The sequence below is a fragment of the Elgaria multicarinata genome, chromosome 9 (assembly GCF_023053635.1).
Source record: "Elgaria multicarinata webbii isolate HBS135686 ecotype San Diego chromosome 9, rElgMul1.1.pri, whole genome shotgun sequence".
Taxonomy (NCBI): Eukaryota; Metazoa; Chordata; class Lepidosauria; order Squamata; family Anguidae; genus Elgaria; species Elgaria multicarinata.
This window is the reverse complement of record NC_086179.1, coordinates 23,618,881-23,632,198: the sequence shown is the minus strand read 5'-3', so window position 1 is coordinate 23,632,198 and position 13,318 is coordinate 23,618,881. Positions and strand designations below refer to the sequence as shown.

At 43.4% G+C, this 13,318-nt stretch overlaps 1 protein-coding gene across 1 annotated transcript in view; it reads right to left on the bottom strand.

The window, feature by feature from the left end:
* The window catches only part of STMP1 (short transmembrane mitochondrial protein 1), a 33,258-nt gene extending 20,622 nt beyond the window's left edge, over positions 1–12,636 (bottom strand). The window contains exon 1 of the mRNA XM_063134535.1: positions 12,510–12,636. Within this exon, the coding sequence (XP_062990605.1) occupies positions 12,510–12,636 (127 nt within the window). The remainder of the gene's footprint in view (positions 1–12,509) is intronic.
* Between the last annotated feature and the right edge of the window lie 682 nt (positions 12,637–13,318).

The following is a 13,318-nucleotide window of genomic DNA, read 5'->3' as shown; positions in this document are numbered from 1 at the left end:
TGAAATAATGTGCATCTCTTCCTAAATTATCTACCAGCTTCTTGGAAGTTAACACATGCTCAGCACAGATGGATCTTCAGAGCCTTTAGCCCTTATGACAGCTAGAAGACTTATACTATCATATTGGAAGGACAAATCCACACCTCCCATAATGCAATGGATCGAGGACCTAATAATATTATCAACTTTTGAACAGGTGTCATATAGATGCAACTTGCAAGTAGATAAATGTACAGCTATCTGGTCTGCTTTTCTTGAAGCCTTTGTATAACTCTCCCTTTTCTTTTTCTTTTAATGAACGGTGCATATGATGGGAAATGACTATAATCTTATACATAATGTATGGTTGTTGTTTTTCATTTCCACGATGTATTTTCTGTTCTGTTTTGTTGATATTCACAATAAAAATTTAAATCAAAATCATATCTGTGGCCAGGGATTTCAGCAGACAAAAGAAAAAAAGGAAAAAAACACACATGGATCTAGTGATTCACTGCATCACCATGGCACAAACCATGGATCCAAGGCAAAGATCCTCTACAAAGGCTCACCCAAAATCACAGTCAAATCACACAGCATACCTGTGGCCTATGAACAAGCCATAAAATCCTTGTATTCCTTACTACTGTGCCATCATGGCTCGAAAAGATGGATCCAATGCACAGATCCTTATGAATCTTCTGTATTTCTTATAGAGGCTTACTCCCTATTGCAGTGCTGTGAATCACCAGATGGTGATTTTTATGATATCCTCTGAAAAAAAATGTGGCTAATCCATAAGAATCCATACCTCGGATTCATGTTTTTGCATCATGGTGGCTTGCTGAAGCACAGGATCCAGACATTTTATGCCTCCATCTATAGACACACATGTGCTCTGTGATTCGAATAGGATCTACTTTGGATCCCATGTAAAAGTCAAGAAGATCCAAGAAGACCCATGACTTGGATCCATATTTTGCACATGGTTTGGGGGATTTTTTTTTCAAATAATGAGTATCCATGAGAATCTGTCCATCGGAGGTTTTGTTCTGCAAAGGCAACAAAAAAGCACCACATTCATGATTTCCGTGATTCAGTCTGTGGAAGCAGATGTGCTCTCTGTCTCCATGGTGGTTCAGGGGATATTCCTTGGCAAAATGCAAAGGATCCATGCTTCAGATCCATGTTTCTAAACCACGGAGGCACTCACAAGTCCTGGGATCATGGATCTGGCTTTTACTTTCTTCCGAAATTAACTTTGGTTGGACCTTCCCTAATCATAATCGGGGTTTACATTTCCAACAGAACTTGGTACATTTCAATTACTGTAAAAAGAAAGGAACATCCTTGATATTTTTTTTACAAGTCACAATATTGAGATCTTGAAGTGTGATGAATCCCTCTCATACGTTTACAAAATAAATCCTTGCATTTCTGTTAGCAAAACAGAGGAGAAGAGAAATTACAGGCACTTACTCCTGCGTAGTCATCGTATCATCAGATTCGCAGTGAATTTACTGCCTGGTAGTGACTTTTTAAATGTGTTTAGCTGCCCCAATCAAGGAACCCTGGGAATAAATTGGGCTTCGTTGTAGAAAATGCATTCTAGAATTCTGTGTGCTCAACATTGGTGAAATTCTATGAAACAGACACAAGATGGCACCAGAAACCCATGTTCGTGGAATTTCTTCAATACACAAGAGGTCCCTTATTTAATTGGAGTGAGGGTGGGAATTGAACTATAACTAGCTGAAAGTGGTTCTAGGGGAATTGTGTGTGCATGGGATCAGCCCCTCCTCCTTTGTGTTTGGCCGTTGAAGGCTGGCGATGTAAGGCTGCAATCCCAACCCCCTGTTACACAGGTGTAAGCCTCATTGAACTTAATATGATTTAGTTCTGAGTAAACATGCCTAGGATGGAGCTATAAGGCAGTATTTCAGTGAGCATTACCCATCCGGACCAAACAGCAGGACATCCCTGCAGCTGAGGAGGGGTGAGGCAGATCAGGACTGCAGCACTAGGGATGGTTGAGGAGGTTTTAGAACTGACCCACCACTTGGCTTGCAAATACATGTCAAGTCGGGGTTGCTGCGGGATCCATTGGGCCCCAAAAGGCTGCAACAGATGTCCCTAGCATCAACTTGAAGATGTTGTGAAAAAAGTCTTTAACTAGCTGAACATTGTGTTAGGGGAATTGTCCATTTTCACCTTGTCGCTCTCCCCAAATATAACTTTGGTCACTGCATGACCTAAGGAGTGCTGGTTTCTTTACACAAGAGCTACTTTAACAACAGCTAGAATGATCTCTCTGGCTGTGTTCAGACAATAATCAATGGTGGGTTAATAGTCAACTCCAGGGTTGATTATCAAGGGGGTACTATCCACACGACATGACTATAATCAACTGAAGATTAATCTCAGCATCGAGTTGACTATTAGTCAACGGTGTGTTTGACACATCCCTCACCCTCTCTCCACCCCAGTCCTCCCCCTGGTATCCCATCAGCCATTGCAAGTTCTGCTGCCTGGACTAGAATGGCAGCAGCTGCTTTGGTCACTCTTGCCGGAGGGCTGTTTGGGTAGCCAAAATAGAGAACTCAACGGGGCAAAATAGTCCACAGAGCCCAACAGACAACATGCTATCCAACAGTTGTGTGATTAATCAACTCTGCAAAGCGTTGTTTTTCTCCATTTGTTATTTGAGGAAAGTAGTCAGCTGTGGGGTGGTTTTTGCCTGGCAGACAACACAATAATCAACGGTTGACTAGTGTTGTCTGAACGCTCTGTGTGTGTGTGTGTGTGTGTGTGTGTCTTTTTAGCAAACAGCGTCAGCTAAAGCAAACTTCCCACAAATAGTAGGACCTTGTGTGATGACAGGAACTCCCTCTTCCTGTAATCTTTTTATGAGAGACAAAAATAGAAACTTTAGGACAAGTTCAAGTGAGCCACATTGGAAGTTCCCGGGCTTTTGATAGAAATCATACATATATGAAAAGGAATCGAAATCCAGATCCATGCGCGAAATGTACATCCTATGAGAAAGTCATTTCCATTCATTTAAGTCCAGAATGTGACCTCTTCACACCCTGAATATGAGTGCATTTTGCAGGGCAAAATTCACACATTCCTGAGCTTGCAGTATTATTCACAAAATTTAGGAAAAAATACCCATTTTTTAAAAGTGCAAATTTTTCACAATGGGAGAAAAGTATGCATTTGGGTGCACACTTAAAAAAACACCCAATGCACCCAAATGCATCCTTTCCCCCATTCAGATGGGGGATGGATGGGGAACAGGACAGATTGAACTTGCAGGTAGAATTTGGAGAAACTTAACAAACTTGAACATCACTCATTCTCCCATCACTTTTCCATGCCCAGCCCATTCCGTTTGCCCAGGAACATAAACTCCATTGTTTTGCTGAACATTTTGTCACTGGGCATGGCTAGATGGGGCAATATCCCAGGGATTGCCCCAGGATTGTCCCTGTGCATCCACATAATGCACAGGGCATCCCGGTAGCAGGGAGGGATGATCCCTCCCTTTCCCTGGGATATCCCCCTACCCTTCCATCCCGCTTTTTCACGTGGTCTTGGAATGATCCCAAGACCATGGGACATGTGGCCTATCATCGCAGTTTCCCCCCGGCTCCTTGTGAGTAACCATGAGGAGCGGGGAACCGGGCACAGGGCACGGAGCTCCTCAGGAGCTCTGTGCCCATTGGGGCTTGGGGTGGGAGGAGCGCGAGGTTTGTTTGCTTTTTTAAAAAAAATCCCTCACAGTTTCGTTTGAGCGCTTGTGCGTTCCTTTTCCTTTAAAAATAAAAAATCCAAAATGGCGGCCGTGCCGTCATGCACCGCATGTAGATGAGGGGGACAATCTCGCGATCATAAAATCGCGAGATCATCCCCCTCAACCCCCCTCATCTAGACATGCCCACTGTTACTCTAATTCAGCCTTCCTCAACCTGGGGCGCTCCAGATGTGTTGGACTGCATCTTCCAGAATGCCCCAGCCAGCTGGGGCATTTTGGGAGTTGTAGTCCAACACATCTGGAGTGCCCCAGGTTGAGGAAGACTGCTCTAATTGACTGACCAAAACCTAGCAGCTCTGAAAAGGTTATTTATATGGGGTGGGGAAAATGGGGGTGGGGAAGGATGCTATATGGCAGGTGTGCAGAACCTCTTTCAGGCTGAGGGCCGATTCCAGTTTGAGAAGCTTTCAGGGGCTGCATCCCAGTGGTAGGTGGGGCCAAAGGCAAAATGAGCAGAGCAAAAAATAACAAGCAAATACCAACATATTTTAGCTGAAAGTTCTTGCTGCAAGTAACTATGCTGTAGGAGAGGGGATTCAGTCTTTTAGAATAGGTTAGAAATTGCATCAAAGCTGGGAAACTAGCAAATGATTTGGTGGTTGGGGAAAATACTTTGAATGGTTTATTTCTGACTGGTTCTGCTGAAACCCTGAGAGGATTCACCGCCCCACTGACACTGGAGCCACCAGCCTCCACTTGCTGTGCTTGCTGAGTGCTTGAGCTATGTAGAATTACTAACACCCATGGGCTGGCACGGCACCTTGTTAACTGCTCATTTTAAGGCATAGTACATGTGTTGGGCATAGAGACACATCACACAAAAGAGCCAAAATTGTTTATATTTACTTAATCACCACAGCTGTTGTGTCAGCTTTCAGATCCGTTTCACAACCCATTGCAATGTTTTCTTTTAGTAGCCACTGGCCCTGTTCAGACAACACGCTAAACCATGCTGCTTAAAGCAGCATGGTTTAGCGTGTTGTCTGAATGGGGCCACTGTAAAGCATAGCACAGGCATGTAACCAGGCACCACGTACATTTAATATACTGGCAGGGTGGGGGAGCTGTGGCCTTCCAGAGATGGTTGGACCTCAGTTCCCATCAACCCGAGCCATCATAGTTTATGTTCAGGGGTGACGAGAGTTGTAATCTAACAATATTTGGAGGGCCACCATATTCCCATCCCTGCATTATTGCAACTGAACCACAATTCCCAAGGTGCAATGCAATGAAGTCCAGCTGCTAAAGAACCTGAAACACATTTTCCAAGATCCAATGCAGTAAAGTCTAGGTGCTAAAGTACCACAGTTCCCAAGATGCACAGTTCCCAAGATGCACAACCCACAGTTCCCAAGATGCACTGTGGTAAAGTCCAGGTGCTAAAGTACCTGAACCAATTCCTAAAATGCAATCTACACACACGGGTTTTATCCTACCCTTCCAAATACATTCCATTTCTAAACTAACTTCATTGAATAAAGCCATCAGAATGGTTTGATTTACATAACACAGTACACCCTGATTATAGGTAACTTAAATTCCCTTTTGTAATGGATATGGACAAGCACACTGAAGCACAGCACACTGGCATTTTGGGTAATGGAAGCTGGATGGCCCTGTTTTCCTTGCAAGGAGTTTAATAGTCCTTCCAAAATATTATGAGCCTATATCCAGCCTTTTCAAATTCACAGGTTTTTGTTTTTGAACTGCACATAGCTTGCTAGAGAATATTTAATAAAAGCTGAAAGAGTTTTATGTTGTGCTTTTTTTTTCTTCCCCAGACAATGTGTTTCATAACAGGAGACATTGCTTTGAGTGTCCATTTCTTTTAACGTAGCAGAGCAATAAATAACTCAACAGATTAGGTACATATCACTAAAGTGACTGGGGTGTGCAAATTGCTCCGGAGAAATCCAATGCTCTTACATAAAACTTGTGGCTTCTCTTGAAGTTCCTTGGATGTTTATCATCCACGCCACCCCTACATTATAATTTTTGCTTTGGCTGGTATTTTAGTGGCATCTCCAAAAGCTACATTCCCCTTACATCTGTTAGATTATTTCCCCAGGTTCCAAGTTAATTATGCCTCCTCTATGGAAAAGTTCTATTGCTCCATGGTAGAGTACATGATTTGCGCACAGCAAGTCACAACAGATTCATTCCCCAGCATCTCCAGCATCAAGGGTGGGCATAGTGGGGCTCCTGCCAAGGGCCACCACCTCAGCAGGGCCCACTGTCAAGAGCTTTCTGGAGTTGCTCCTCCTTGTTACCATTACGGCCAGCTTGTTCACATGCCTCTCACTGTGGCCCAGACAACAGCACTGGTGAGAAGGAGGAGCAGGAGATGCCACTGCTGACTTGCTCACTGGCTCTGTACCAGTGAGTAGCAATGTTAACAGTGATGGGAAAGAGGATGAGGAGCAATGCCAGCATCAGGCCTAGCCTCCCTGGTATGTATCCCAAATTGGACTTGGAGGCTGAAGGAGAAGACAAGCCAAGACAGGAAGTGGAGGAGGAAATTCTCCAAGACTCTCTAGGAGTCAAGGAGGAATCTTCGCAGGAGCTTATCAAACAGGAGGCCCAGGCTCAAAAATCATCCTTCCCGCCCCTGGGAACTCAGTCTTTGTTGGAGGAGGAGGGAGCATCAAAATTGGCAGATCCCAGCATTTGCCACAGGGTCAAGTGGGCAGAGTTGAGAGGAGGTGGGAGGTGGTCTGCTAGACTAGCCACTTGCCAGAGGTTACAGCTTAAAGACCCTCCCTGAAGGAGGGGTTCAATAAAAGCCTGTCGGGCATGGCAGAAAACTGCCCATTCAGGTAACAGGCAACTGCCTTACTTTGTTGGGCTAATTAAGTTAGAGGGATAGCTTCTAGCATTCACACTCCCTTCAGATATGAAGAGATGTCTATTTACTGAATAAAGCATTGTGGATTGCATGGCAGATCTCTTTATTGTCTCTTTATTGTCTCCAACCAAGCCCTCCTGTCTCTCGGCAGGAGGGCTTGGTTGGAATCATAGCAGTGAAAAGACAGCCTCACTGAGGGAGGGGGTCTACTGAGGGAGCCTTGCCCAAAGCCCCTCAAAAATCTGGAGCAGGCACTAATCTTCAGAAAGGGCTGGAGAAAAAATCCGCTCTGAAACACTGTAGAGCTAACGCTAGTCAGGTTCCAACATGGCGGACACCTCTCTTGGCACCTGCCAGGTTCCTGTCCCCTCCTGATATTAAAAAGATATCAAACTGAGAGGCTGCCATGATGCAAGGAAAGGGCTGCCCTCCAGAGCCATCTTTCTTCAGGTTCAAAAGGGGTTCAGTAACCTTCGTGATCCTTTGCTAACTTCTGAGGAGATTTCAGCGATTCTACCTCGGGCCTGGAAGCTCTAGAGCTGCTTCTGAGGCAAATCTGGATTGTTGGAGAATCTCTGCCAAGAATGTCAAGCTGGATAGGAAGTAACCATACAACCTGTGTGACCCACAAAAACTGAGCTTCAAATGATTCCTGGAGTGGCATGGGGCTTGACTAAAGGGAAATTGTCTTTTGACGGCCACTACCCTGCCTATGTAGGAATGGGATGGTACTCTAGACCTCTTTGGGTGTCAATCAAACTGCTTACCTGAACACATGAGCAGGGCTGCACTGTGTATGTATTACATTTATGTACCACCCAATAGCTTTAGCCCTTTGAGCAGTTCACAACACCTAAAACCATAAAATTCAAGACTATAAAATGCAATATAAAAGTTTAAAATTGCAGTATATAAAATGGCCCCGTTCCCCACTTGCAAATCCAGGTAAGTGGTTTGAATAATGCCTGAACAGGGCTTCTGTCAGGCAATGAAAATGTTGTTGCAATGCAGCAAGTATTAGCATTACCAGTTTGGACTAAGGCCTGATTTCACCTGATTAGAATTTTATCAACTAAATTGGGGGTGTAGACTTGCATGTAGACTTTAAATGTGGTCTTTAAATTTATTTTTCATAAATAAATTTATGAAAAATAAATGCTAGATATGCAAAATCGCCCAAAGCAGTGATGCCCACACAGGCTTCACATTCACTCCTTGACTGACATGAAGTCACTGCAGGCTCCCAGCTGTACTCTGGGCAACATAACCACTCTGTACAACGCAGGATTTCACTTATAATGAGTCTTATTGTATTGTACAGCATGAGTTAGAATTCTAAAGTCTGAGTAAATGTTTTGTCACATTGAGAGGACTTGTGTTTCAATTCCACGTCATTTACATTCACATTAACCAGAGTATGTGGACAGGTAAAGCAATTAGAAATTATATTAAATTAATCCTTTTTAAAAAAGAAATTTATTAACTAAGCCATCCTTCCCCAAACTGGTGTCTTCCTCACCACACATGTTGGTTTGCAACTCCCATCAGCCCCAATCAGCAATGCTGGCTGGGGCTGATGGGGTTAGTAGTCCAACATATATGGGGAGGTATCAAGTTAGCATTTAATTAGGGTGACCATATGAAAAGGAGGACAGGGCTCCTGTATATTTAACAGTTGTATTGAAAAGGAAATTCCAGCAGGTGTCATTTGTATATATGGGGAACCTGGTGAAATTTCCTCTTCATCACAACACTTAAAGCTGCAGGTACCCTGCCCTCTTTTAAATGTGGTCACTCTAGTATAGCTCCTGCAGCTTTCACTGTTGGGATGAAGATGGAATTTCACCAGGTTCTCCATATATACTTTTATATTGTATTTTATATTATGGTTTTATACTGTTGTTTTATACTTTGAATGGTTTTAATTTTTGTGAAATGCCCAGAGAGCTCCTGCTATTGGACGGTATAGAAATGCAATAAATAAATAAATATACAAATGATACTGCTGAAATTTCCTTTTCTATGCAACTATTAAAGATACAGGAGCCCTGTCCTCCTTTTCATATGGTCGCCCTACCTAAGTCAGTACCACAAATGCAGAGCTAGTATGGTATAGTGGTTAGTGTTGGCCTGAGACTTGGGAGATATCCAGCTTCTAATCCCCACTCGGCCATGAACTCACTGAGTTCTTTGGGCCAATCATGGACTCTCAGCCTAAGCTACCTCTCAGGATTGTTGTGAGGATATAATGGAGAGGGGGAAGATCATGTAAGCCCCTTTGAGTTCCTTGCAGGAGGAAAAAGGTGGGATATGAATGTAATGCAATAATAATAAACATGGCTGAATACATAAGGATTCAAAGTAACCCAAGCTTTTAAGAGCTAGGCATTCAAAGGTCTTCGCCTGGATGGACAAACTGTTTATGAAAAATGCGAATATTGCTAATTTTTAATGAAAAAAATTAACTGAACAATTTTTCACCCATCCCTACTATGTACATCATTCTAAAAGCAAAGCAAGGTGGGTTTTGCAGCAGAATTATTGTTTGTCTTAATGTGCAATTTTATTCCAATAAATATTCAACTCATGTTTTTCAATGAATTGAGTAGAGATGTCATACAGTCATTGTTTAATGTTTCTCCAAATGGAGTAAATAATTCTTTAAGCAGCAGGCCCTACATTTGAATAAGAATTTATAACCTGAGTAAAAGAGACTCCACATTGAGATCAATACAGTGATGTAACTAATTAATTGAGAAGGCAATTGAATTTTTCATTCTACAGTTGTATTATATCAGTTAGGCTGGTTGGGGGGAGGAAAGAGTGAAAGCTTTGAAGCCATCCAAGCTAGAGCATAGGGGTTGTCAACTGTCAACTTGGAAACAATGCCTGTCTTTTAAAACGCTGAGGCTAAGGGATGAGGCCTAACCCAGGGATGGGGGATCTCGGAATGCCAGGCCCCTTACCCCTTTTTCAAAAGTTTGAAATGAGGTTTAGGGAACAATGCTATGCCTCCTGGGTGTGGGGTGGCAGATAGGATTGTTTGGTTTCTGGGCTCCAAGGTTGGAAACAGGGCTCCGACCTCAGAGCCCTGAAACCATGCTCCCCACCCCCTCGCCCTCATAGGCAGTGCAATTCTGGATAAGTGACCATGTTTGGGGAAAAAGTGCTTAGATGGGAAAGGGGGGCATCGCCAGGGGCAGGGAGACTGGGGCATTGGCCATACAGCATTTCCTATGCCTGTGTTGTGTAAACTTGCCTCAGACCCCAAAATAAGTCAATTTTCCTTTCCTCTATCACAATATTGGCAGGTATTCTTCCTCCATTCCAGCTCCATTCAGCTTTAGATAAATGACACATGGGCACATTCCTAACCCTGATTAGCCTTGTTGACAGTTCAGGTCAGTTTCAGATAACACTGCCTAGATAAATCCAGCTGAATCCCTACAGCTGTTTTCCTGGATACACCACCATATTAGGTAAAGGCTACGTGCGAGAATGTGAGTATACAGTGCAAAGGATACCTGGGACCAGGTAAACAACGCACGTGGCAATGGCAGCAGCTAAAAGTTTCTCTGTTGCAATTCTCCTTTTGATCACTGCTTGTGTATGACAGCGAATGCCTGGGTGATGTGGCAAGTAATGCGAACCAATGAGGTGTGGGTTAATGATGTGTAACACCTGGATGAATATATGCTATTGTTTCGCTCCGGCACAGTGTGACCCTGATTTAGCAGCAATAGCGCCAGGAAGTCACCTTATTCTCGAGAATAAAATCTGTTAGCCCAATGCTTCGTCTGTGATCTTTCTCAAGTGTATCAAAATTGGACTTTGCTGCACTTGTACTGGCATAACTTATGCAACAATTTATGCAACTCTCGTCCCGACCTCCTTCCCTCCCCCTGAGAAGCACCACTGCTAGATATGCAAAATCGCCCATCTAGCACAAATGCAGGGAAGCTGAAGAAGGCACACTTAAAATACTTAATTTTTGACGGTTTGGTCATTAAGGTATGAAATATATTCTCCCACATGGGGTATATATTTCTTGACAAGACCTCTTTTTTTTTTGCATTTTAATTACCTTTGCTGTAATCATGACTCATTAGATTGCTAATGGTTTACAGCAGGAGTGGGCAACTGTGAGGGGTCTGGGAGGAGTTTTTTGCTTGGATGCCCCCCCCTTCATAGGCTGCATTTCAAAGGGCACCGGGTGGTTTGCTACTGACATTCAGTGGCCAACCACAATCGAGAGCTAAAAGGGTTTCATTTAGCTTGTTCTCGAGCTGAATTTGACCCTTTCGGTGCTTTGTAGAACTCAAAATGGTGAATATTCCCACTGCTGGTTAATTCAGTGGCATGCAGGGTGGGGGGCAAGAACCACACCAGAGGCAATGGGAGGCACCCATGGGCTGTGTGTTGCCCAAAGCTTGCTTACAGTTTAACATGCTGAACAATACCTAAGTTAGGAACTACGCCATGAAAAATATATTATTTTCTGAGAAAAAATAAATAAAATATTTTTAAAAAACAGAACAAAGAAAGCACTTCTGTTTTTGGCACCCCTCCCCACATCTGATATGGATTGATCCAAGCCTGCCTCCCCCAATTGTTAATCTATTGTCTCAGTATTTAGGACTTTAGCAATGGATTCCTATGCATTTCTACTCGGAAGTTAGTCCCATTGTTCAATGGGGCTTACTCCTAAGTAGATGTGCATATAGGCCACATTCCTATACCCACTTACAAGGGAGTAAGCCCTGTTGAATTTAATGGGACTAACTTCTGAGTAGGCATGTATAGAACTATACGTAGCTAACAGTACAATCCTATGCATATTTACTCAGCAGTAAGTCCTACTATATTCAATGGGGCTTACTCCAAGGAAAGGGTGTTTGCAGTCTAATACAGGCTTCCTGTCAACACTTCAACCCAGGGGCTGGAAGAACTTCTGAATACAAATCCACCCACTCAATGTGCAATTTTATACAAATATTATGTTGGAGCTGATCATTGCTTTACAAGCTTGTGTCATGCAGGAAAGGGTAACATCTGCCCAAGGGTACACTGGCAACTTTAAGAAATGTCATTGCTTTTTCTTCCTCCTTTCTTTTAGTGGATCCATTTAGGGGCATTTTCCATTAAGCTGTCTAAAATTACCCCAGAAGGGAAATGCCGTCCATTTATTCTCAAGGTGCATTTCTGTTTTATAAGAGAATTGCTAGACTAATACAGCTATTATACTGAAAAGAAATACTTAGTAAGAATTGGATGCAAAGTCTTGGTATTTTCTCTATAAAATCGTGCTCCTCTTAAAATAGTCAGCATGACTAGTCATATCGTGTCTGGACGGGGAAGGGGGGGGAAGGCTGATGCAGCCCAGACTTCTGGGTAAAAGGCTTCACACTTCACTTGCAATGGCTTGTGTATGGCACTGTGTTGATGGACAGCCATCTCACAATGCTGTTCATGACCAAACAGGGGATCAAGACACCTCCATGCCCTTAATTGGAAAAAAGGAAAGGAACCTCTCGTGCAAGCACTTGAGTCATTACTGATTCCTAGAGGGATGCCTGCTTTCGCTGACATTTTCTTGGCAGACTTTTGTAGTGGGGTGGTTTGCCATTGCCTTCCCCAGTTGCAGTTACCTTTCCGCCAGCTAGCTGGGTACTCATTTTACCGACCTCGAGTCGACCTGAGCCAGCTGCCTGAGAACCAGCTTCTGCTGGGATCGAACTCAGGCCGTAGGGAGAGTTTCGGCTGCAGTAACTGCTGCTTACCACTCTGTGCCACACGAGGCTCTTAATTGGAGAACATCAAAATAAGCTAGGGATGGGCAAATAAATAATAAATAATAAATAAACTCACCCACATCCGATTCGCCCCGCCACTGCCGCCATTCCTCTCCATTCACGACACCACCCAAGCTTCCATCCCAGCTCGGCAAGCATCCGATGATGTCATGAGCCTGTCTGCCTTCATCTGGAACCTCCATTATATGCAACAATGGAGGCTCCAAAAATTATGTAATTTCTCCCCTCTGCTAAAATGGTGGCCATTAAGTCCCCATTTACACAACAGGACAGATGTGAACAGAGCATCCATTGTTGCGCACAATGGAGGCTCTGCACAAGAGCAGGGTAAGTCCGGGTTCATCCCCCCTCTCTCCCCGAAGGCCCTTAGTTGTAGAAAGGGCCTAAATGTATCAATAAGACTAGCAACATTTCTTACAGTGTAATCCTATATATGTCCACTTAGAATTAAACCCCTTTAAGTTCAACGTGCTTACTCCCAGGATGTAGGATTGCAGCCTTAGTGATATTTTGCACTGCCCTAATGCAACACCCTTAACAACAACAGTGTTGTTGTGCTGTTTCAGATGTAGTTTCTCTCTGTCTGAAGCCATACTTAAAATGTCGAGAAAGAGGACTGATTATACCAAATTGCATGCTAATGACTCCATACCAGCATTCAAAATTGCACCAAGTGTGATTGTAAAAAATATGTTTTTCCTAGGGGTAAGTGGTAGCTGTTTCCAAGGGAGTTTGCCGGATGAAATGATATGACAGGCTAGATTTTAATGATGTTCAGAACACACACATTTGATCCTACTGTTTGTGAGCACACTGTGAATCACAGGAAGATTTTTTTTAAAAATGTGTAATCTCCATTTCAGT